This window comes from Enhydra lutris, unplaced genomic scaffold (assembly GCF_002288905.1).
Source record: "Enhydra lutris kenyoni isolate GAN:26980312 unplaced genomic scaffold, ASM228890v2 scaffoldscaffold40, whole genome shotgun sequence".
Taxonomy (NCBI): Eukaryota; Metazoa; Chordata; class Mammalia; order Carnivora; family Mustelidae; genus Enhydra; species Enhydra lutris.
This window is the reverse complement of record NW_019154124.1, coordinates 7,634,134-7,659,224: the sequence shown is the minus strand read 5'-3', so window position 1 is coordinate 7,659,224 and position 25,091 is coordinate 7,634,134. Positions and strand designations below refer to the sequence as shown.

Here is a 25,091-nt window from a genome sequence, read left to right as displayed (position 1 = left end):
TACTTCTCTGAGGATTTGTATGATGTGCATGAGAGATTTGATACACAAATGAGGAGCGAGGGGTAAGAACACCCAGGGTAACCCTCGGGCTGGTGCAGCCCTTGGAGAAAGCCTGAGGACGGGTGGCCATGTTTAAGTGTCTTCATGGGTTTTTTGTTTGTTTGTTTGTTTGTTTGTTTTTCATTTTTGCAGTACTTTTATTTGAAGGCTTTATCAAAAATACAGCCTTTCATGAGTATTTTTGAGAAGGGAGAGGCAGAAAGGAGCATAGAGAAAAGCTAACATGTCTGCTCCATTAGCTCACGTTCAAGTAGGAACTTTTTTTTTTTTTTACATTCATTTAAATGATATACTTGAAGCTGAAAGTGCTGTCACAGGACAGGCGTTTGCCTTTGCATCTCCCACACAAATCTTGACGATGGGGCCTTTTAGGGTCAATGTGGCGAACTTTTACAGTGCGGGAGCATCTAGTCTGTTTACAACTTTGACAGGTGATATCCTCCACTCCAGGCACCATTCAAGCTTAATCGTATTTCTAATTATAGCCATCCATTCTCTCTAGGTCTGATTTTCGCTCTGTGTTCCATTGCCTTGTCTCATATTTCTCCTCGTAAGAGGTGATTATAATTGCAGTGTGAAATCTGGCTACTTTATTGCCAGACAAAGAGTGTGGTAGTTATTTCTGGCTGGGGGTGGACTTCGTTCCTGAAGAGGGAAGGTCCCTGTGCGTGCTCATTCCTTCCACAGAGCTCCATTGCGGGGGATCGGACCTCATCTTTTTCCTCCTAATTGACTTCTTGCTCTCATCAAACTATATCTTGACTCCAATTTGGCCCCGAAGAATAGCAGTTGAATTAGCAAGATCAAAATGAAGTAGTCTTCTTTTTCTCTTTCAGAACCTTGGATATTCATAAAACTTTGCAAGGCAATGTTGTGTTTTATATAGCACTAGTCTTCTGGATTTTTTTCAGAATTTTGAAAGCCAGATCTAAAAGATACTGCACATTAACATCCTCTGTTTCTCTTCATATCTTGCTTTGGTCTTTGATATTTTCAGTACTTGTATCAGTTTCTCTTACCCCAAAGTTAGTTGAGGGTTTGGGGGACTTGTTTCTATATGATAAACATCTTTTGGATGCATGACGTTATTAAAATCATTTCACGTATACTGTTTCAAAGCTATGAGGATTCATTTTATTGCCATTATTCAGTCTACTTTTATTAAAATGTGAAAAAAATATTGCAGAAAAAAGAAAATATGCTAATCAAGGCAGCTCTTCTCCCCTGTTAATGGGAAATAATTCCCTCTACTAATCTTCCTAGTGAGTCTTTACAATTTAGTTTTTTATATCTTGGATTTTTTTTCCTTGTCATCTTCTACTCATAGTCCTTGACTCTTCAATTTTCCTAATTTTACATTTTGTTCTTTTAGTGCTCCAAAGAACCTATAACCAACTGAGGGTTTCAGATAGAGATGAAAAATAATTTTGAGGTATTGAATATGATTTATTAGTAATGCACATTTTCCTGGTTAGCCCCCTGAATGGATGAGATGCAATTTGGTTACAAATATTAAGACAAAAAGTCATTTCTTTACAGGACTAGGAATTTCTGCTTCCTCAATTGACATATTCAAAAATCAGAAGCATAGTTAATTGTTACCCTAACTGTACCCTAATTTTCCCTAGTTCTCATATTTTATTCCGGATTTATTTTTTACCATATATATATATGTATAAATTACCACTGTGTCTAAGGTCCACCACTTCATTTGCATACCTTATATGAAAAGAATTTATATGCACTCTTGATGAGAATGGAAACTTGCAGCCACTATGGAACTCAGTATGGAGGTTCCTCAAAAAGTTGTAAGTAGAACTACCCTATAATCCAGCAATTGCACTACTGATTTACCAAAAGAACACAAAAACACTAATTCAAAGGGACACATGCACCCCAATGGATATAGCAGTATTATCTACAATAGCCAAATTATTGAAATAACCCAAGTGTCCCTCGACTCATGATTAGAAGAAAAAGATGTGGCATATATATGCAATGGAATATTCCTCAGCCATAAGAAAGAATGAGATCTTGCCATTTGCAATGACCTGGACGGAGATAGAGAATATTAGGCTAAGCAAAATAAGTCAGTCAGAGAAAGACAAATACCATATAATTTCACTCATGTGGAATTTAGGAAACAATCAAGCAAAGGTGGGAGAAAAAAGAGAGGGAGCAAACCCAAGAAACAGACTTTTTAACTATAGAGAACAAACTGATGGTTACCAGAGGGGAGGTAGGTGGGGGGACAGATTAATGAGGTTATGGGGATTAAGGAGTGAACTTGTGATGAGCACCAAGTATTATATGGGTGTGTTGAGTCACTACATTATATACTTGAAACTAATATTATACTGTATATTACCTGGCTAGAATTTAAATTAAAACAACAACAACAAGAACTTGGGCAATGCATTTTTTTTTAGAACTTAGAAACACTAGCAGAACTAAGTAAAAAACAAACACAAAGAAACAAAACCCACTACCTAAAAGTTGGTAATCAGTGTACTCAGAAATTTATCTGAAGAAGCAGAAAAATAATCATCTTTACTAACAGGACTGCTATAGCACTGGGAGTAGAAACAGACAGAAACCTACTTTGCACTGTATTTTCCCTTTGCATGTTTGGATTTCGTCCATGTGCGTATTTTAGTACATCAAAAAAAGTAATTAGTTTTTCAAATGATGAGCAAAAATTCACTAATCATTCAGTGTCAAAATTTTCGCACCCATATTATGATTCCTCTTTTGGTTTTAGATGGTTTTGGAAAATCAGTGAGAACACTCTGTGAGCAATAAGCTCTCAGCTGGACTTCTTTTGATCAACGGCTACATAGAGTGCCAGTGACCACTGCATGACTGCTTCCTTTCTGGGGACGGAATGCCCTCCACTCTTCACTATAGGATATGATCTGTAGTGTGGCCAAAATGGAACATCACTTGCAATGAAATTTTCCCCTTAAGTCAGCCATGAAGCATTCATTCATGTACAAGACCCCATGGTTCAAATTTTAACTAAAAATTTAAACTTATAGAAGTGAAGGGAGGGTCATGCTCTGGCAGCTGCCACCACCACCACCATCACGAAAATATAGCAAGACCTTGGATCCGTAGAACAAACTTTTTGATGAGGTTGCTGAGTTGGCAAGAAAGCAAGAGAAATCTTCAAGCCCCACCCCATCTACTGCCATGGTTCATACCACAAATGAGCAGAAACCAATGTGGGGAGCCATCTGTTATAAACAGACTTGAAAACCACGGGTGCCCTGGGAATATGTGAGGAGGCTAAGCCTTGGGCTAATAGAGAATTGGGAAGCCATATCTCTGAGTCTGCTTTAAGTCTGTACCCTCAGTGGTGCCAGCATGTTACTAGGTTGATAGCTCAGGAGCAGCCCCTCGCACTCAACAAAATCAAATGCAAAATTCTGTAGGAAGTAATACAGAACTTGAAAAAAAATAATATGGATTATTATCTGAAGGTTATTTTTCCTCCTTTAAATCACTTAACCCCACAATATGTCTCAATGGAGGAAAAAAAATTCAATTTATGTGAACACTTTTAAAAAGGGAAATGTTAGTTTCATGTGTATCTTTTCCTCTCTTTTTTAGTAACTGCATTTAAAAAAATATCTAATATCTTTAAAATTATGCAGACTTGATCACACTTCTTGTTTCTGTCAAGAGAGACCATTTAGGTTGCTTGACTGATTTAACTATGCAATTTATTTCATATTTTAAGTAATAGAATTCACTGATAATAGTATATGACATTTACTGAACACCTACTATGTTCTAATAGTATACTGCTCTAAGCTGTTTCTATGCATGTCACATATAATGCTTACAGGGAAGTAATGTTATTATTCCCGTCGTATAGTTAAAGAAATTGAGTGTTTAAATAACTTGCTCAACATCACACTGTAAAGCACAGATTCAAACCCAGGTGGTCTGACACCAGCCTTAGCAATTATGTTCAATTTCTTCTTGTGGAGTGCGTTTTCTGCTACCTGAGAATCACTGAATAGAAAGCAAAAGAAAAAAATTATCTCAAATTATCCCTATTCTCTTTTCTTATTAGGTACAAATATGTTCCTCATTTTTTTGTGTCTGTTAAATTTTCTCTAGCTATGCTTACTCCCAAGGAAATAATATGAGTACGGCAGAAAAAATTATTAGATTTATTAAAATTTGTCACATAGTCATTAGAAATATAAATCACAGAGCTCTCACTGGGTAAAACAAATTTTGGAAATTCAAATTTTATGACTGTTCGAGAAATAAAATCAACAATTTCCTGTGTAGCTTGAAAACATTATTTTCTCTCATTTTGAAGGATGGCAATTACAGAAAGCTCAACATTAACTATATGCATAGACTATGTCAAGTGAAATATGGATAAGGGATAAAATAGGCATTTTTCTTGAAATGGTTTTATCTTGGTTTCTGATTATTCTTAATAAAACTGAGTGGGAACATTCAAAGCCACGGCTTTCTGATTTATCCTTAGTCTTTCATCTGAAAGGCAATCTATTAGATACTGCTAGGGCAATAAACATGTAAGCAAATGAAATGGCCGCCGTACATAATGTTCTATCTCAAACCTTAGACTGGACCAGAACTATAGGATTTTTGTGAGCTGGACTGAATGCAAAAATGCATACATTTAATTCTCTTCCAATTAAATGGCTTTCAGTCCCTCTGTAATGTATACAGATATTTGAGTTCTTCTGAACTTCTTATGGGAAGAAGAAAAGCATTTGCTAAATTCAACAAAACATCATTAGGGTAGGATAGTGGGAAAAAATTATATTTCTTAATTCTTCATAACAGTAAAAGTGTACATAAAAGTGTGTTTTTTATAGGTCCTCATTTCATTCACATAAGAATGTGCATTGTCAATGTCTGTTTTGTGCCTCAGTGTTGGTGTAGAGTTTCTAGGAAATTCAACAGATCTGGTCAAAGAGAAATTTTTTTCATCATTACCATTCTTTTAAAAGAGGTGTTGCTTCTTGATTGAAATACTCTTTGATTCTATTGTTAGTGAAACAAAACAAAGCATGCCTTGCTCTTGTTTGCAAGGCATCCAAGTGACCTAGAAATGTAAAATGAAATGCTCAAAAAATGCTAGTGTTTGATAAAGTCTGTTCACTTCAGCAGCAAGCATCTTAGGGAAAAAATTACATTTACATATCCAAAAAAATTCATGTTTAGATTTAACAATAAAGTCATGCTGAAAAATATGTCTTAGAAGTCAAAAAGGACAATTCTACATGACTGCTTCTAATCAAGAAATAGCTTCACACCGCTATAAAACTAAAACATATGCCTGGATTATTTGGCTCCCTCTTAGTCAAAATTTAAATAGTCTAGGTCTTCTCAAACTTTAGATCTTACACAAATGAGATTTGTATGAGGGCACATTTGCATCCATGCTTGTCTAAGCTGAGCTCTGTGAGAGGAGAAGAGTGCTAACACATGCACCCTTGGTTGGCAGGTAAAATCTGTTCTTTCCCATCCTTTTATTAATAAAAATCAGTTTGGATGGTACACCCAGATAATGGAATATATTTCAATGCTAAGAAGAAAGGAGCTACAAGCCATTAAAATACATTAGATAGACTTAAAGGCATATTGAAGTGGAAGAAGCCCATATGAAAATGTGTGCATCATATGACATTCTGGATAAGACAAAACTATGGATGTAAAAATATCACTGTTGTTGCCAGAAGTTAGAGGGGAGGACAGGATGAATAGGCAGAGCAGGGAGGACTTTGGGAGCAGTGAAACTTGGTATGATATTATGATAGTGGATACATGTCATTACACATTGGTCCAAACCCATGAAATATATCACCCAGAGTGAATCCTAATTTGATCTATGGTCTTTGGATGATAATGTAAAGACTATGCATGCGGTTGAGCAAGGAGCCTATGGGGAATCTCTGCACCTTTCTCTTAATTTTGCTGTAAACTTAAAATTGCTCTAAAAAATAGTCTATTAAAAAAAATCTATTCTGTTCTTAATGGATACATTCTCAGTTACTTTTATAATACCCAACATACCTGACTAAAAATAATAACAATAATAAACCTCATATAGAAGGAAGGCATAATCATATTATCCAAAATGTAACAAAGTTATCTTCTATTTCCCTTACTAAGCAGGGAAACTTATGACGTAGCATGAATGTTCAGTGAATTGTAAGCTGAACACACCTAATATACTATGTAATTAGTTGAATTGTGAGTCCCCCTTCTGCAATTTATATATTGAAGTCCAAACCACCAGAATCTCAGAATGCGCACTTCTTTGGAAATAGGGTCATTTTAGAAGCAAATGACTTCCAGTGAAGTCACACTGGAATACCTGATCCAGTATGACTGGTGTCCTTAGAAAAAGGTGAAATTGGTCAGGGCACCTGGGTGGCTCAGAGGGTTAAGCCTCTGCCTTCAGCTCAGGTCATGGTCCCATGGTCCTGGGATGGAGCCCTTTATCGGACTCTGCTCAGGAGGGAGCCTGCTTCCCCCCTCTCTCTGCCTGCCTCTCTGCCTACTTGTGATATCTCTCTCTCTGTCAAATAAATAAATAAAATAAAATAAAATAAAGAATTCCCAATTTAAAAAAAAAAAGGTGAAATTGGGACACATGTCCCATGTACATGTACCTGCTATATGAAGACTGGAGTTATGCTATTATAAACCAAGTAACTACCAGAAGCTAGCAGAGAGGTCTGGAATAGGTCCTTGTCTAGTGCCTCCAGAAGGACCATGGCCCTGTCAAACCCTTAATCTAGGAGGTCTAGTCTCCAGAACTCTGAGATAATACATTTCTATTTTATAAGCCATCCAGTCTTTGATATTTGTTATGAAAGCCCTAGCAAACTAATACATACCATTTGGACCACATTCTCCTTGACTGCCTCACTGCCTAGCCAAGTGCCTGCCACTTAGTAGGGTCTCAACAAATATTTAATGAATTAATTAATACCACTGTCTTAGTAACAGAAGAAACACAATGCCAGTTCCTTCTCCACTTGGGTGTTCAATGTTGGAATTCCTCACACAGCTCCCTTACATATCCTTATTTCCATGTGCTATATTTACCTCCTAGAAATTTGTATATAACTATTTTGTGTCATTGAGTATCACTTAAGAAATCATTATCCTAGTACTCTCTTGAGTTACCCAGAGTTGAGGGAGAACCTTCCTCTCTACCCACCTTGTTGCCTTGCATCTCAAAGAAAATACTTAATTTGCACCCAACTGGCACCTTATCTTAACTCTGCTCAGAAGAGCTGGAGTGAGTTACCTGACTGATGCATCTTAGAAGAATATCCGCTTAGCTCAACTCCTTTCATTCCTCTTAATGTTCTACATTCCTCTTCTGAGAATAGGTTCTGCCCCTGTGTGGGAAGCCTGCCCTGGTTCCGTGCTGCCTGTGGGTACATTAGCGTGATTCTGGGTCTTTCCAGAAACCCTTGGCTCTCACCATACACTGCATCCCTAGATTAGCCTTTACAAATAGTGAATGTAAGAATGTTATGGTTGTCTGTTTGCCTTAATCATTTTTTTGCTCTTATTTTGTTCAGCTAGAGAAAGCAAGTGCTACTAATTACTGGTTACAACCCAGTTCATAGTAGCCTGATAAAATTCTTTTCTTCTCCCCCATTAAGCTCTTGTCAAGTATCTTGCATATCGTAGGTATTAAATTCATGTTTGCTAGTGTAATGATTGATCCATTAAATAAGAATAAAGGAATGAATGAATAAATATCAGACAAACTGAGAGAACTTGGCACCATAATCTCTGGCACATCGATAAATATAACTATAGACATCTCCAAAGACTCTTGATTTTAGTCAAAGAAAAAAGTTTATTTGTTCATAACTAAACTTCTTGAATGGATTCTCTGTTGGCATATGATGTATTTTCTTTGCACTGATTCTTTAATCCATTCCAACCTGGCTTCCCCACCCACCATTCCACTATAACAACTACAATAACTGATAGCTAATGTCACCAGTGACCTCCATGTTCTTAATTTAAGTAGATTTTATGCCCTCTTCTGGCTGGACTATTTAGAAGCTTTGGCCACAGGTTTCCTCCTCGTTGCCCTTTGCTTGGCTATTTTAATGGCATGAGAATCTACTGGTTTTCCTATTACTTCCCTGGCTGCTCTTTCCTGATCATTCTCTCACTGACCATTAAATGTGAGAATTCCTCAGACAGCTGCTCTAGGGATCCACATTTCTACTCACTGCACTGTCTTTTCTAGGCAATTTCATTCACTTCTCTGGCTTAAATTTTAATTGAGTCTAGCCATATACTGTTGTCTCTTGAATTGATTCTCTCCAGCCAAGAACTCTCTGACATGACATCTGCATTGTGAATCTGGCAGTGGAACTCTGTCTCAGTGTGCTCGATACTATACCCATACTCTCCCCAGCACCCTGCACCCCTGCATAGTCCTGCGCCTTCTCTCATATTTCCTATTTCGTGAATAGCTTTGCTACCCACCAGGTTTACCATGATGTCTAAATATTTTTTCAGTCCACTTTTTTTTTTCATCCCCATGCCACCATTATCTCTTATCTAGAACACACAAATAACTTCCCACCAACCTCTAAATATCTACTCTTGTCATTCTCAAACCCCAGAACAGTTAAGGGGATCTTTGTGGAGAATGAAAATCTAATTGTGTAATCTCCTTGATTAAGATACATCAATACCCTCTCACTGCTTTTAAGATACAGTCCCGAATTCTGAGCATGCCCTCTAAGGCCTTGACTAATTCAGTCCTTGCTTATTTTTCCTCCATTACCTTCCTTTGGAAAAAAGTCTCTTGACTTCTTTTTCAGGTTACAGGTTGACAGCACATTGGGAAAAAAGGGCTTTCCTTGACTTCTTATGTAAAATTAAGTGAGTGCATACACAAAATATACCAGCTTTCACTGGGAAAGCATTCATCACACTTAAGCTTGTTTAAAGACTACACATCCTGACATATTTTGAGGTCCACAAGAGCAGAGATCATGCCTCTCTTGTTCATTTTTCTGCCCTCAGTCCCTGACAACAATTGAGTGCTTAATAAATATTGATTAAATGAATATTGAATGAATGAATGAATGAATGAGTGAGTAAGTATTTCAGAACAGGGCCTTGCATTTTAACTTTTCAAATGCAACAAAACATTTGGAAATACCTGAGAACAGTGTATTTGGGCATTGATAATTCCATGTAATAATGTATAGCAATGAGAATCTAAAGGAAGCAATGGTACCTTTTTTGCTGCTTTTTTCCTACACATTTACAAAGGTCAATTCTGTGTGAGGAATCAACTGGAAGACTGTCATAAATAAGGGCCATATTCCTTTAACAAAGTGTCTTAGTAAGGGCAAAACTATGAAAGCTTGTAATGTATTTTTGTGCTTCCCAGTTCCTAAAGGTGCCTTAATATGGCCTCAGAGATTGATGCCTGTAGGGAAAACATTGAACTAAGCAATTGATTGAGACAAATTTGGCATTCTATTTTAATTACTTCATTGTAAATTACCATTATTACTTTTTAAAGTTACAAAAGTAATAGCCAATGAATGCAAAGATACATAAAGAAAACTTCTTCCACCCATCTAAATTTACTGTCCTTAAGTAATCAAAGTTGACAATCTGTTGTACATCTTCCATCCTGTTTTCATGCTCATATATTATATACAAAACTATATGCGTATATCTAAGGGAACTCAGTATTTGCTTATTTTTTTAAAAATAGGATTAACAATATATGTTCTCTGCAACTTGGATTACTCTTTGAATAGTAATGATGAGCATCTTTTCCAACTCAATAGATATACATTTAATTCATTGAGCCTTTTTTTTTTTTTAAAGATTTTATTTATTTGAGAGAGAGTGAGAGAGAGTACATAACAGGGGGAGGGTCGGAGGGAGAAGCAGATTCCCTGATGAGCAAGGAGCCCAAAGCAGGACTCAATCCCAGGACCCTGGGATCTTAACCTCAGCCAAAGGCAGACGCTTAATGACTGAGCCACCCAGGTGCCCTAATTCATTGTTTTTTGTTTTTTGTTTTTTTTAAAGATTTTATTTATTTATTTGACAGAGAGATCACAAGCAGGCAGAGAGGCAGGCAGAGAGAGAGGAGGAAGCAGGCTCCCCGAGAGAGCAGAGAGCCCGATGCGGGGCTCGATCCCAGGACTCTGAGATCATGACCTGAGCCGAAGGCAGCGGCTTAACCCACTGAGCCATCCAGGCGCCCCTAATTCATTGTTTTTAAACTATAGTTGCCCATCGTAATGGTAACCACATTCTTAGTCATATTCTCATGATATTCAAACCATTTTCAGGGCTTTCTTACTACAAATACTGCATTGCCTATTGTTATATATGTATTCTTATACCACACTGCCTTTATTTCTAGAGGATACAGTCTTAGAGTGAGATTACTGGCTCAAAGAATATGTGCACTTGTATATTTATATTTTTAATGTTAATAGCTATTCATTATGTTTCCAAGTGATTGTAGAAGTTCATATGTGTGAGTTGGCTCCCCTATCCTCACATGGACATCTATCAGTAGGACTCTCCTTCCGGTTTCTGGGTTAAGCTGTCTCTGCCACACCCTCTGTGATGGGGAAGCCATGGTGACTCATGGCACGTCTACTGGTTCTCTATTCTTAGTTACTTTCTAGGTCTCCCACTGGGGCATACTTGGACTTTTGGATGACATCCATAGTATAGGCGAGACTTGAAAGTGGTATTTGACAATTTTTTAAAAAGATTCACAGATGAAAGATCTCATGTTCTTCTGTTCTCTTTCCTTTGTAAGTAATCATATTTCTTCAGTGCAGGGACCTCTAACATTGCTTTTTAACACTGGAGTTTGAAAATTTTACATAGATGTGTTTAGGAGTCTATATGTTTCATTAATCTGGCATCAGATTCAGTGAACAATTTCAGTCTGCAAACTCAAGCATTTCTTCATCTTAGGTAAATTTTCTTCTATTTTTGTTGTTGTTGTTGAGTTATTATTTCTTTTCTCTGTGTTCCTTTCCTCATTCTGGAGCTTGTGCTATTTACATGGGACTCTTGGGTCTGACCTCCAAGATGGTTACTCTTAAGATACGTATCTTCTTTAGGTTTTAGTCTTTTGTATTAGTTTTCTATGATTTCTGTAACAAATTACCACAAATGTAATGGCTTAAACAATATAAATTTACTGTCTTACAGTTTTGTAGGTTAGAAGTCTGAAGTGGGACTGGCTGGGCTAAAATCAAAGTGTCAAGAGGACTGTGTTCCTTTCTAGAAGCTCTAGGAGAGAATCCATACCCTTGCCTTGGCAGCTTCTAGAGGCCACTCACATTTCTTGGCTTGTGGTTTGTTGGTCCCCTTCTTCTGTCTTCAGAGCCAGCAATATTGCATCTCTTTGCCCATTCTTTTTTTTTTTTTTTTTAAGATTTTATTTATTTATTTGACAGAAAGAGAGATCACAAGTAGACAGAGAGGCAGGCAGAGAGAGGGGGGAAGCAGGCTCCCTGTTGAGCAGAGAGACCGATGTGGGGCTTGATCCCAGGACCCTGAGATCATGACCTGAGCTGAAGGCAGAGGCTTTAACCCACTGAGCCACCCAGGCATCCCCTCTTTGCCCATTCTTGAGTATCACATCTCCCTCTGACCCTCCTCTTCTGTCTTCCTATTACACTTTTGAGGACCCTTGTCATTACAGTGAGCACCCCCGCTGCTCCCCAAATAACTAAAGATAACTCCCAATCTCAAGGTCTTTAATTTAATCAGATCTGGGAATTCTCTTTCACCACATAAGGTAACATTCGCATGTTCCAAGAGGTAGGACATGGACATCTTTAGGGAGTCATTATTCTGCCTGCCACACCTATGTTATGAAATGGTCCTCCAGTTCAGTAATCAGTAGTAATTAGAGGAAGGATAGACAAGAATGATGAGTGAAAGGGAACCCAGCTAGGCCTAGAGATGATTTTCAGAGCTGTTTGCAGCAATGCTTTTCCTGTTAGCTTTCACAGAGCTTATTCCCCGGTGCCCCTTGCTCCACACTCACTGACAAGTTGCCGTGGCTAGAGTGACTAACCACACACTCTCATTCTCTTGCAGAATCCAGTGAACATGAAGACAAGAGTGCAGGTGCCTCAGGGGAGACACCCTCCCAGCCTTATCCTGCACCAGTGTATAGTCAGCCCGAGGAGCTGAAGGAGCAGATGGATGACACAAAACCAACTAAACCTGAAGAGAATGAAGAGTCAGACCCATTGCCTGATAACTGGGAAATGGCCTATACAGAGAAGGGTGAAGTCTACTTCATTGAGTGAGTTTCACACATTTGTTTCCATATTGCTACAAAGACCGTAACAGTATACTAGTGATGCAGCACATAGAGATGTGGTCAAAATAAAATACTAAGTTTTATTGTTTCTGGTATGAGCTTCATTCTTTGTAAGAGAAAAATGGACAGTGCCTTGATGCAATTACATTACACTATAGATTACTGCTATAAATCAAAGAATGAATTAAACAATTACACTGTAAAGTGTGTTACAATCATGGCTGAAAAGGCAAATCTTTATGTATGTTACTATTGAGTTAGAAATAATCTACCTATCATGGGAAATGCTTACTCTACTCTTTCAAGACCTCTATATAGTCCAAATGAGATTAATGCCATCTTTTAACTAAAGTTGCTGGAAGCATCTACCATGGTGTTCAGTGATGCAGCCATTTAGAGCAAAATAGTTAAATGTCATAAAAGACAACATTTTGAGCATTTCATGCAGAGGTCAGATGTGAATAAAATTATTTAGTTTTATATCTATAACTATATATCACACTCACTTTTATTAATTTCATTCTATTTTTTGCTTACCATTTTTATGAATTCTCAAGGAAACTGAAATGCTAATCTTGAACTCCCTGGTGATACTGACTCATTCTAATCTTTTCTTGCCTTTTGGATTTTTTTTCTAAAAAAAGAATTTTATATATATTTTATTAACAATACTGTCTATCTTTCCTTTTCCTTATCTTCTAGGAGTAGAACCACTCTTAAAAAAAAAAAAAAAAAAAAAAAAAAGGTCCTAAATTGGAGATTGCAGCACAAAATTAAATTGTTGATGTAAATAAGACAATCACATTATTCACTAGGAGGAATAAAAACTAAAAATATTATAAATGAACAACACTTATTCCCTCTAACAAGACTCAAACAGAAAAATTAATAGAACTTGAAGTTTTCAGTGCTGAATGTAGATAAAAAATATGTAAACTCTGATTATTCAAGAAAAAATATTAAAACTGGATTTCCTTCTGCAACCTGGAGTGATTTGTGACTTAGATCTCCATAGGCAGAACTCAGTTGTGAAATTGAAATGTTACCACATGTCAATATTTAATTCTCATGTGAAAGTGGGAACTTTGATACATGTGGCCAAGGGAATATATAATGAGGTAATTACTTGGTGTGCTTCTTGACTCCAGCATGGGATGAGAAATGCAGTTTTTGCAGAAAATGAATCTCTACCACTTACCTTTTAACAGATCTTGTAAATTTAAAAAAATTATAAGAATCTCTTGCATTATTTTTTATTGCTATAATCAGTGACCCAAAGACATCATTTATCAACTAATTAGAAAAGAAGGAGTCATATGGAATTTTTCAAATGCTCAAAAGTATTTAAATCTAAAAACATAACTTTGTTATTGATAGGCACAGCACAGGGCCACTCAAATAAACCCTAGATGTGAGTTCACATGCTGATGTTCAGGAAAATTGATATTCAGAAGAAGGAGAATAATAATATACACATGTTTATTATATAATACAGGAAGAGTAAGGCTATGTATGTGGAAATAATAAAAGAAAAGCAGCGTGATAAGCTGATTAAAGAACAGTTTCCTTACAAGGTTTCCAATAATGCAATTATAAAAGTCTTTGTGATTACAAAATAATCTTTTCTCTTTTAAATAGTGCCAGATTTGGGGACTGTGAAGAAAAGGGACTTTGAGAGACAGAAGTTGTGCTCCTGGTATATAGTAAATGATGAGGCTCTGTCAGGACTTGGGAGAATCTACCAAAACGATTTTATTAATACTTTAGTGAGTCATCCAGTGTTAGAATTCAAAGATCCATAAAATTTTGTACCTGTTCTCAAATTTATTGTTGAGATTTATTGTGCAAATTGGAGAAGAGAGACATATAATTATGAATGATCAGTAAACAACTAAGTTCTGAGTTTTGTGATGCTATTCAGAGAAGGATATACTTAGCACGGACTTACGTAATAAAAGGAGGCATCATAGGAAGGTAAGGTCACACAGACTTGGCAATGTATAGATACAGCATTCCAAGGATAGGAACCCAGTCCCTGGGCTTACTGGGGATGTGAAAAAACCTAGTGACCCTATTAGAGAATAGGTATTTGTTGGTGAATCCTGTGAAATGATTGCTGTTTCTATTTTGCTATATCATTAGTGCTTTTGAAAGACAGGCAGAGGGTTTTTTTTTTTGTTTATCTTCAGGGAAGAATGAATGAGCAGAGGAGAAGGTATAGGTTGAGGTGGAAAATTAAGACACAAAAGAGGAGACGATACATTTTGGCCAGAAAGCTGGTGGGGATGTAGAGGGTGGGGTGGGGATTCACTCAGAAGTTAGGAAAATGAAGCCTTGAAAATGAAGTTAGGAAAATTGATGCTGAAGTGGGGGTATGACAGGAAGGAGGTTCTTATAGAAGTCAGGTGCAAATGCCCTACTTAAGGAGGTTCCTCCACAGAATGGAAGTACCCTGCACTCCTCCCTTCCTCTAGGACCAGTCCAAGCCACATCTTTCCTGTCTTGAAAAAGTCACCTTTGAATCTCAAGACTCAGTGCGATGAGTCCAAATATCAAACAAGGGAAGGATCAGTATCTTCATCATGTGGTATCTCATCTCCAACTATAACCAGGTGCACCATGGTTTCCTTTCTCTCTGCCTACATTTCTTTCCCTCTGCTTTACTTTTCCCTCCCTTTTCACTGATTGTCTCCTGACTGCCTTCACTCTTTCCTCTGGAATGCCCCTTCCTTCCCAATTACACTTGGACACAATCAGCTTCAACCCACCATCACTGACCTGTGAGTACCTTTGCTGTTGAAATAACAATGAATTCTTCTGTGAATATTAAGGGCCCTTGGAAACAGTCCGATAGAGCAGGACCTTGACAGGAGAGGGATCATGATGGGGCAGTAAGAACTTTCTTGGGGACTAAGCCATGATGCACCCAGGAATTTCTAGCCAAGAAACTTAGAAAACAAGTACTATTTATAATATAAAGGTTTGCAGCCCTGAAGCAAAGTCAAGGTAAAGAAGACGAAAAGGCAAGTAGAGAAAAGAGAAAGGGAAAACAGATGGAAGGGAAGATAGATGTGTAGGGTAAGGAGAGCTGGTGTCAGTGAGAACTTCCCTCTGGTACAAATACTGTGAGAGTCACTTAAAGTAATGGAAGTCTCCCCTGGTAGACAACACCCCTCATTACATTTCTCTGAATTCTGTCTCCTGTGAAACAAAGATTGTGATAAAACAGAAAACAAGTGAAACAAAGAAAAAGGATCCTGTAGTTTTGTGTATAAAATTTAAATATATGAATATAAATGTCTATTATTTATATTTATACATATACATTTTTGAATAGAAGAGGGGAATTCTACCTTGCTGAAATGTTAGTTCAAATACATCTTTTGTTTTTGAAAAAATATATACATACTGTGGATTTTGAATTAAGATAATAAGCAATTTCATATTTTTGTCTTCTGTCTAAAATAAATATTTTAAAATATTTATTGGTTTATTCAGTATTGCAGAATACTTTATATGTCTCAGTACTTAACAAGTTCTGCCTTTAGAAGATGAGGGGTTTTGTTTTGGTTGTTGTTTTTGGTACTGAACACAGGGGTCAACCATATTTCCCACACTTTTCAGAACTGCTTCCTTTGATGAATATGTAAAAGCAGATTCCTTTTATCATTCACAGTGATATTTAATGAGAAAAAGTGAGTATCTGAGAAAACATTTTTAAACAGTGGAATTTTAAAATGTGTGTGAATGCTCTCTTCTAAACATGCTTTAAAGCATTTATAATGTCTTCTGTTTAGTAGTTTTCATAAGACTTTGAAGTACATAATTCTGTTTAAACCCAGTCGTTTCCTTAATTCTTAACATCATACTCATTAATAATGTCTTTTAAAATACACAGCTTATTAATTGTAAATCAGATTAGTAATAATAGTTACAACATATTGAGCACCTACTTTGTTCAGACTGTGTTCAGGTTACCTGAAGGGTAGTAGCTAATATATTCAGCTTTTACATTGTGCTCACTTCCTTCTCACTTTAGAAAGCTGAGGATTGTAGAAGTAAGTAACGTCCCCATGGTCATATAACCAAGAATTCACAAAGCCAGTGTTCTTTGACTCCGTTTACTCAACACATCTGTATAGAGCACATACCATGTGCTGGGCACCATTTTAAACCCTGGGAATACAATAGTCAACAAAACTGACTAGGATTCATACTTTCATCGGATACAGCCTTTCTCCAGGGTCCTTGTTCTCCATCATTTTGCTGTGGTGCCTGCATTACACATATTATATCATAACCACCTTGTGAGCATTTGATATAACCAGTTCATAGGTGAGATTCTAAGGCACCTTGGACAAATTAACATTCTTAAGGTCTCATAGTTCCATCACCTTACAAAGCCACTGCTATTACTCCATACTACCTCTACCATATCAGCAAATATTGGCTGAAATGAAAGTAAACTTTCATATTACAAATAGTATTGGTGTTTTCTCGGCCAGAAAGTCACTATTCCATAGGCGAAATGTTCCATAAAGCAGAGCTGCCATAGGGTGAATCTGTATTGACATGCTTTGGAAATCCCACTACATCCCTTCTTTGTTTGGGAGTCAGTTTGGTTAGTGACATAAAAGACACTGCTATTGTTTTGGCAAAAAACAAAATGACAACAGGAACCTATTTGTTTACTACCATCTTTCTGAATGGCAGCGAACACCATGTCATCTTAAATAATAGATTTTTAAAAGCAGGCTTTTGAAACTGAAAATCAGGGGTGCCTGGGTGGCTCAGTGGGTTAAAGCCTTTGCCTTCGGCTCAGGTCATGATCCCAGCATCCTAGGATCGAGTCCCGAGTTGGGCTCTCTGCTCTCTGCCTACTTGTGATCTCTCTCTCTGTCAAATAAAAAAATAAAAATAAAATAAAATAAAGAAACTGAAAATCACATCTGTGAAAAATGTCGTGACTGCACATGGTTTCCTAAATCATTGTCCAGGCTGAATTTGCTTTTAAATTCTCAGGAAGACAAACATATAATCTGTTTCCTCTTATGTTGCCATTTCTGTAATTCTGTAAATTTTAAGTAAATTGTAATTACCATTTCAAAAAATTTAAAAACTTTTATTTATTAAAGAGTAGACAGAATACTTGGGAAATTTGTTGGAGAGAAAAGTAAAACCAGTTGTTTGGTATGAAGAACTCCAGGTTTCTTATTCTAAGTGCAACATATCACCACCAGTCCAAAACGTGGTCTGGGCTTACTCTCTGTAATTTGTATTACAAAACAGTAGATATATTGAATTTTTTCATGTTCTTTTTTATTTCTGCCTGTGCAAGACTCCAGTGCAATCCCCAGACAGAAAGTAATATGTTTTAGACAAAACAGTATGCAGCTCACACTCATGATATCCTGAACACTATTAATAATAAAACCTCTCTAAAAAATGTTTTCTAAACATATGAAAGAAAATATGATGGCAAACTCACATAATTCACATGGTTATCAAAATTTGGGGGAATATTGTTTAGGAAATAACCGCTATAGAGGTCATTGACAATAGCTTTCTATGGTGATTACCAATGTATAAATAGAAAATATAGTAAAACTGTGGAAGAATGGAGTCTTGAATGAAAAAGTTCCCACTGTTTATCATTGATTAGATCTGTCCAGTCATTGCCTTTAATCTTCTTTTTGGAAAGATTTTATAAAAGGAAGAGAAATTCTTCTAGGAAATGATGTAGCCATCCTGAGGATTTTATTGACTATAATATAAAATGCATATAATATAAAATATATGTAATATACAAAATCAATTTATATACCTTTAAGAACTAATGTTTAGGGGCACCTGGCTGGTACAGTCCATAGATCATGAGACTCTTGATCATGAGGTCGAGTCCCACATTGGGTGCCGAGATTACTTTAAAAAAACAAAGAGAGAGCAAACACTAACATTTATTTTTTAAGTTATATAAAATGTAGTGAATCTCTAATTATTGTCTCAACCTATATGACAACTGCTATTGAAACTTTAACATCCAAACACATATTGAACTGCCCCTCTAAAACTCTAAAACATTTACCTGGATCTTGTTTACCTTGTTCAAAAGATTATGCTTCTCGCAAACATCATTGACTTTAATATCTGACTATTCTTCTGGTGTTGTATTTCCCAGATGAAAATACATTTTACTATCAGTTAAAGACTAAGATTAAGAATTGGCTTGGTAGGAGGACTTTTTAGATTCAATGCATGTGTTACTATTTTAAGTCTATTACTATTTTTAGAGAAAACACAGTGAGGGAATGTGTTTGATAATAAAAATTTCTTATTCGACTAATAAAATTTCAGTTGGTGAAGCATCATCTAGTGTTTGTGCAGTATTGAAAACATTATTTTGATCTGGGTGGCAATATGAAAGTAGGGGAGGAGAGAGCAAAAGGAAACTGAAGGAAGAGGTGGATGAAAGGAGGACATGTCTTAAAATTAGGTTTGAATCGGATCACCCATGAGGATCCACTTATGAATACCTAAGAAACTGACTGGGAAAACGTAGAATAATGAAAAAATGGAACGGAGGATGGAGTGTGGCATGATCAATACGAAAATTTTCCACCTGGGTGATTCGGTCAGTTGGCTCTAGGATTCAGCTCAGGTCATGATCTCGGGATCCTGGGACCGAGCCCCACGTCAGGCTCCCTACTCAGTGGGGAGTCTGCTTGAAGGATTCTCTTTCTCCCTCTCCTTTGGCCACCTCCCCTTACTCACACTCTCTAAAATAATTTATTAAAAGGAAAAAAAATGCTCCCTGTTTGATAGCAGTTTTATTAGCCTAATTCTTTAATATAGCTTCTAAGACCTAATATTCATATGTAATATTCATATTCATATCTTGTAAATCAGGAATTTTAAGAATTTAGTTTGGAAATATATTCAGGTTGATTTCTGGGGTATTGAGAATGATTTGATAATTACCTAGTTGTATTCTAGGGACAGATGAGCCTAAGGTCCTCCTATGCTGCCATCTTAGCTCCACTTGGAAAAATATCCAGATCTGAATGGAGAACATATGATTCAAAAGTGATCTGAATGGAGAATTCAAGTTTATAAGGACAAAAATATTTCCAGTGATACTTTACGTACCTCCTCAATCACAGTGTTCTTCCATCTCTGTGCACCTGCAATTTAATATAATACCTACTAAATACCAGACATTCAACACAAAGAGATTTAAGGTTGTGGTTACTATCTTCAAAAAGGAGATAAATGTCTCTATTTCCAAACTATTGGCAAAGGCTCTGAGAAACAAATCTTTGATTATTCTCCAAGGAAGTGAAATAAAAGCAACTCAGTATAAATAATAGTGTTAGGTTTAGTATGCCTTTGGTTTTAGAGCATAAGAAACTTGGACTTGGGAATCCTACATATCTGGGTCGAATGCCAGCTCTTTCACTTTTACACATGAGCTGTGTAACCTTGGGCAAGTTACTCACCTTCTCTGAAGCTTTGCTTTTCTAACTGTAAAGTGGAATTAAATTAAAAATATGAAGCTGCAGGGGCTCATTAGCATAAAATGAGGTGATGGGTATGAGAGTTCTAGTGCAGTTCCTAACAAAAGTAGACAATCAGGAAATGTTGCAAGATAATGAGAATAACTTTGCAATGGTGTGCCATAATGTCAGCTGCTTTTCCTGTCCAAGAGAAGCATTTTCTGTGTGAAAAGAATGTTTCTCCAGGAAGATAAAATGTTATTATTTAACCTGAACCTTTTGTCAGTTTAGCAAAGGTTAAACTTAGAAAAATGAACACACGCACACACACAGAAATGTCTAATTCATTATAAGTCAGCCTATCACATCTTCAAAGCCATTCTGTTATGAATTTAAACTAGTGTTGCAGAGTTAAATGAAATTTCACTTCTGGTTTATTCCAGTCCTCCAGATAGATTCATTATATAGTTTAACATCAGGGAAGAGTTTGGATAAAACATTTTTTAAGGTTTTTATCTTAAAAATATTATCTATTAAGGTTTATTAATCTGGCATTGATTGAACTTGAATAGCTACTGACTTTACTCACTTTTCATGGTCATCACATTAACTCTATCCATAGAAATACATACAAAAGTGGACTACTGTGATTCAGCATTCCTAGAAAATACTTGTTTCATTCCCCAACTAGAGGAAAAAAATTTCTTTGCAAATGCAGTATATATTTGTGTATGTGTCTCTGTTTAAGAAACCGGTATCAGAATATAAGATCATATAACATTAGCCTCTTACCTTCCTGTCATTTGTGCACCATACAGTTGGCTCAGATACCGAAAACTGATGTCTTGTTTAAATCTACTTTAGCAGTCGAAGTGAAGAGAAATCACATCCTCAAACTTGAGGAAAAGTGGTATGTAGATTGTGAAAAATCCCTCAATGATCCCATTTTGTACAAGTTTCCTGTCCAATGTTTAATCCCATCTTCAAGGCTAATTGTCAAGGTTAAAAATATATAATTTAAGGGACATGGAAAAGCCACTTGGTCTGTTGTCTCCCAAATGCATTAAAAATATCCCCTTTGTAAGGTATCCTAAAGAAGCACCCAAATTACAAGGCTAGGGAGAGCCACTATTGGAAAATATTGCATGTATCTTCATGTGATGTTTAAGACTAACTACAACCCACACTTTTTTCAGAATCATTTCAGATGATCAGCTAAAAATGCTGTTCACTGTAAGAGACTCCATCTGCCAAAGTGTATTAAAGTGACATACCATTAATGCTAGTTCATCCTAAAAAAAAAAAAAAAAAATCATCCTGTAATGAAATGCATTGTATAAACTCAGGAAAGCTAGGAAACTCACAGTTTTCTACAAAAATAGCCATTGAGACCAATGATAGTGTGGTACAGAAATGGTAATTTGACTCCCTGAAATGGCTCAGTAATGGCCCCTTACTATTTAGCTATAGGTGTGTTTGCTTTTGTGAAAATGCCTTACAGACCTAGAAATAAATGACTTTTCTCCAAAATGAAGAAAGGGTTTTGAAGAAGCAAGCGTGCTTAAAACGAAGGGAAATGAATTTTCCTTGCCCACTTCCCAGCATTTCTCCCTACCACATAAAAACATAGACGTGAACACACCTTACACACAAATGCACTTGTGTGCACGCACGCACACATGTGCGTGCACACACACACACACACACACACACACACACACACTTTGTACTGAAGGCATGTCTATAAAAAACATTTTTAAAAGTGAATTTGTTTTTTTCAAAATGGGAGCAGCAAACACTGAACCAGTCCACTAACATACTTGGGGTGGTCCTCATCTCCTTCCGTGAGTGTCTTTAGTTCAGAGGGAAAGACTAGATGATATTGGCATGACTACAAATGAGGACCCAAATGAGATGAAAGCGTCTGCAATACTTTACTTGCTTCTGAAACTTGATAATAAAGCACCATCAGGCTTTGCAAAGGTCAAACTGGGAGAAAATAAAAGCTAGCATACTCTCCTGATGATTTGTAATTTAACCAAATTCACAGCCTTTATCTGATCAAATTATGAGAGCCCTGCTTAGACGCATCAATCATGGTGAAGTTCCTATGTGATGAACACGATGGAGAGTATTTTTCTCTTTAGCACACATCAAAGTCGGAAATGAAAGGGAATCTTTTTCAGGAGCAGAGATTTCTTGACCTTAGGATCTTCATGTCTCCATTTTCAAATCAGAGGTGGCTCTGCACATAGCCGGGATCATCATGCAGAAAACATGAGGTGCTTTAACACCTTGGGCTTGCTTCCCCACTGCCCGGCTTGTCTCCATCTTTCCTCCTTTCTGCCTTAAAATTTTTTTCCTTAGATAAGCACCTGGTCTCTCTAAGTTTGCTCTTAAATATGCTGCCTGGGAGAATTTTCTGACCTTTGCTTTAAGTGGAGATTTGTCCCTCAGGTTCTCTAGCTGATGCTTATGTACGTTTTTATACAATAAAACATAGTTAAATTTCAAAGAAGAAAGAGAAGATACATGTGAAACGGTTATCATTTGACTTTCATCATTAACATTGGACTTTTTTACAGTGTGTTGAAATATCCCTGTTATTTGGCTTTACTTTATATTTCTAAACTATTCTCTGCTGTTCCCTTTAGTGTTCCATTGATGGCCTTTTGACTCTTCCCTGTATGAGCCTCACACTTTCCCACATCCGTGACTTTGTTCATGCTTTTTCTGGAAGCCCTCACAAATGTCACATCCTTGATGATTTGTCCGCTGGTAGATGAGATCACTTGAGACAGCTGTACACAGCAAAGACTTTAGTTCCAAAGAGCAGTTTTGAGCTTTTGAGTGGTTCTCGAATTATAATGTGCATAAAAATCACCAGGAGTGCTTGCCAATGATGGAGATTTTGTGGCTCCACCTCAAAGATTCTGATTTCGTAGTACTATGAAGCCCCAGAATTGTGCAGTTAATCACCAGGTGACTGCAATGCAAGTGATTCTAGGGCCTCTTTAAGAAACACTGTTCTAAAAACATCTCTCCTCTGTTTTTAAAATTCCTGACGAAAGGCTTCCCAAAAAACATTCTTTTTTTTTTTTTCCAAAGCAAAATGTCATCAAAATTATTATTAATTCCCAGAAATTCCATTCTAGAAACATTCGAATACAGGCATTTTTGCCCTCTGCCTTCCTGGCCGGATTGAAAGTATTTAGATGGAATACAGCTAAATATGGGTTAATGACATTGCTGTTAATCACTTTTTGAGAAAACGTAGGCATCCCGAGAACATGCTGTAATTTTCGTCACTTTTATACTGCCGCTGCCAGCTCTGGAGTTAGAGAGTAACAAAACAACTCTTTATGAAAAGGGCAGGTTTAAGATGAAAATAATTATTTTGTAAAAGTGAGGAAACAGTATCAGAGCCTGCGAACTGTGCTTTTCCAACTGGAGAATCCTGTGTTTGTAATAAATTCCTTTTGCTCTGGATGAGTTCTGCATTTTCAATGAGGTTAACTTGGCAACATTCTAGTTGATTTTAATAAAAATAGCTGCTTTGAGGACAGGGAGTCGAGGTTGCCAAATTTACAGCTGCCTTGCACAATTACTCTTACACTACCTTCAGGGTTACTTAGAACCAGTAAGCAAATTAAGTGTATCGATTGCAATTTTGTTGGACTAACACCCCCCTCCTTTTTTTTTTTTTTTTTAAAGGAATAAACTTGATTCCCTTCAGTATGTGTCTGTTCAGAGTGATCTCTTTTCTTTTCAGCCATAACACAAAGACAACATCATGGCTGGATCCACGACTTGCGAAAAAGGCTAAACCTCCAGAAGAATGCAAAGAGAATGGTAGGTCACTAAGTTCCTACGATGTTTCTGTGTTGCACTTTGAGCGTGTTTGTGTTTCTTAAAGGAGGGTCTCACCTCAAGAAGCAGCCATGTGGTTGAGACGGTTGGAAAGATGTAATATTTAATGCTCAGCTAGGAGAGAGAATTAACACGGCTTTTCAGCAGTGCCATGTGGTTTTCCTTTCTCTGTCTGAGGAGATGGTGCTGGATATCACATCTCTGTCATCTCTGTTGGTTCTCTGTGACTCCTGGCCTGACTTTCCCCCACCTTCTAAGGACTTTTTGTTTGCAATATGTCTCTCTGAGGATTCTGATCTTTTCGCTGGAATCGAACATGTTGTATGAAGAAACACTATTGTGGAACTATAAATAATATGGATTTTTGTGTTTAGAGGCATGGCCTTCTGCTAGTTATTAAGGAATCGGTGGTATAAAGGTCTATACATAGGGCTACTTTCCTTTAATCAGATATTTGAATTAAATAACCAGTTGCATGAATATCCTGGGTTCTCTATGCTATTTTCTCGTTCCCAGTGTAATAATATTAACTTGCTTAGAAGTCAGCTGTTTTCATGTATGGGAAGAATGTTTTTAAACAGTTTTGAGGATTAGATGAGTATAAACCTTGCTTTGAATTTAGTAAATTACATACATGAAGTCTGTTAGAGATGATACTTGTGATTTTTAAAGATACTGAGTTCATGTGAAAAGAACACTTAAAATTTAGCTAAAATGATAAATAACATACTCTCCTTGTGATTATTTGACCACAGTCCAGCCTTTATCTCCTCAAGCTACTAGAGTCCCGTTCACAGGCACCTATCTATGAGAAGCTCTTAAAGGTAGAGAAAGTGATGAAGAGAGTTCAACTTTTAAAGAAGTTTCTGAAAAATCAACTTTGTAAAAAGTCTCTAATTCTGAAAGTCCTTTATTTTAACAATAGTTCTGGCTTTCTCAGATAATATTTTGCTAATGTTCATTTCCATAAGATAACTGTTCACAAGCCAGTTATATACTGAGTTAAATTAAAAAAAAATTTTTAGTGTACCATTTATATGTACATATTGGAATGCATAAATATCCAGTTTTTAATCACTATCTACATTAAATTTTATATTCATAGCTGTATCTCTATGCCTTCTGTATAATAGCATGACTGCATGTGGTTGAATCCCATAAAATTATTGTGTGACCTGGACTTTTGAACACCATTAGGATATATATTTCATTGACACCAATAAGACAAGTGCTGCAGATTGTAATCGGTTATAAATTAAAATGGCCTGCTCTGCTATGTATGGAAGTTACAATTTACT

At 36.7% G+C, this 25,091-nt stretch overlaps 1 protein-coding gene across 1 annotated transcript in view; it reads left to right on the top strand.

The window, feature by feature from the left end:
- The window catches only part of LOC111155266 (membrane associated guanylate kinase, WW and PDZ domain containing 2), a 1,380,110-nt gene that overhangs the window by 896,353 nt on the left and 458,666 nt on the right, over positions 1–25,091 (top strand). Inside the window, 2 exon segments of the mRNA XM_022515392.1 lie at positions 12,202–12,412; positions 23,696–23,775. Coding sequence (XP_022371100.1) covers positions 12,202–12,412; positions 23,696–23,775 — 291 coding nt within the window.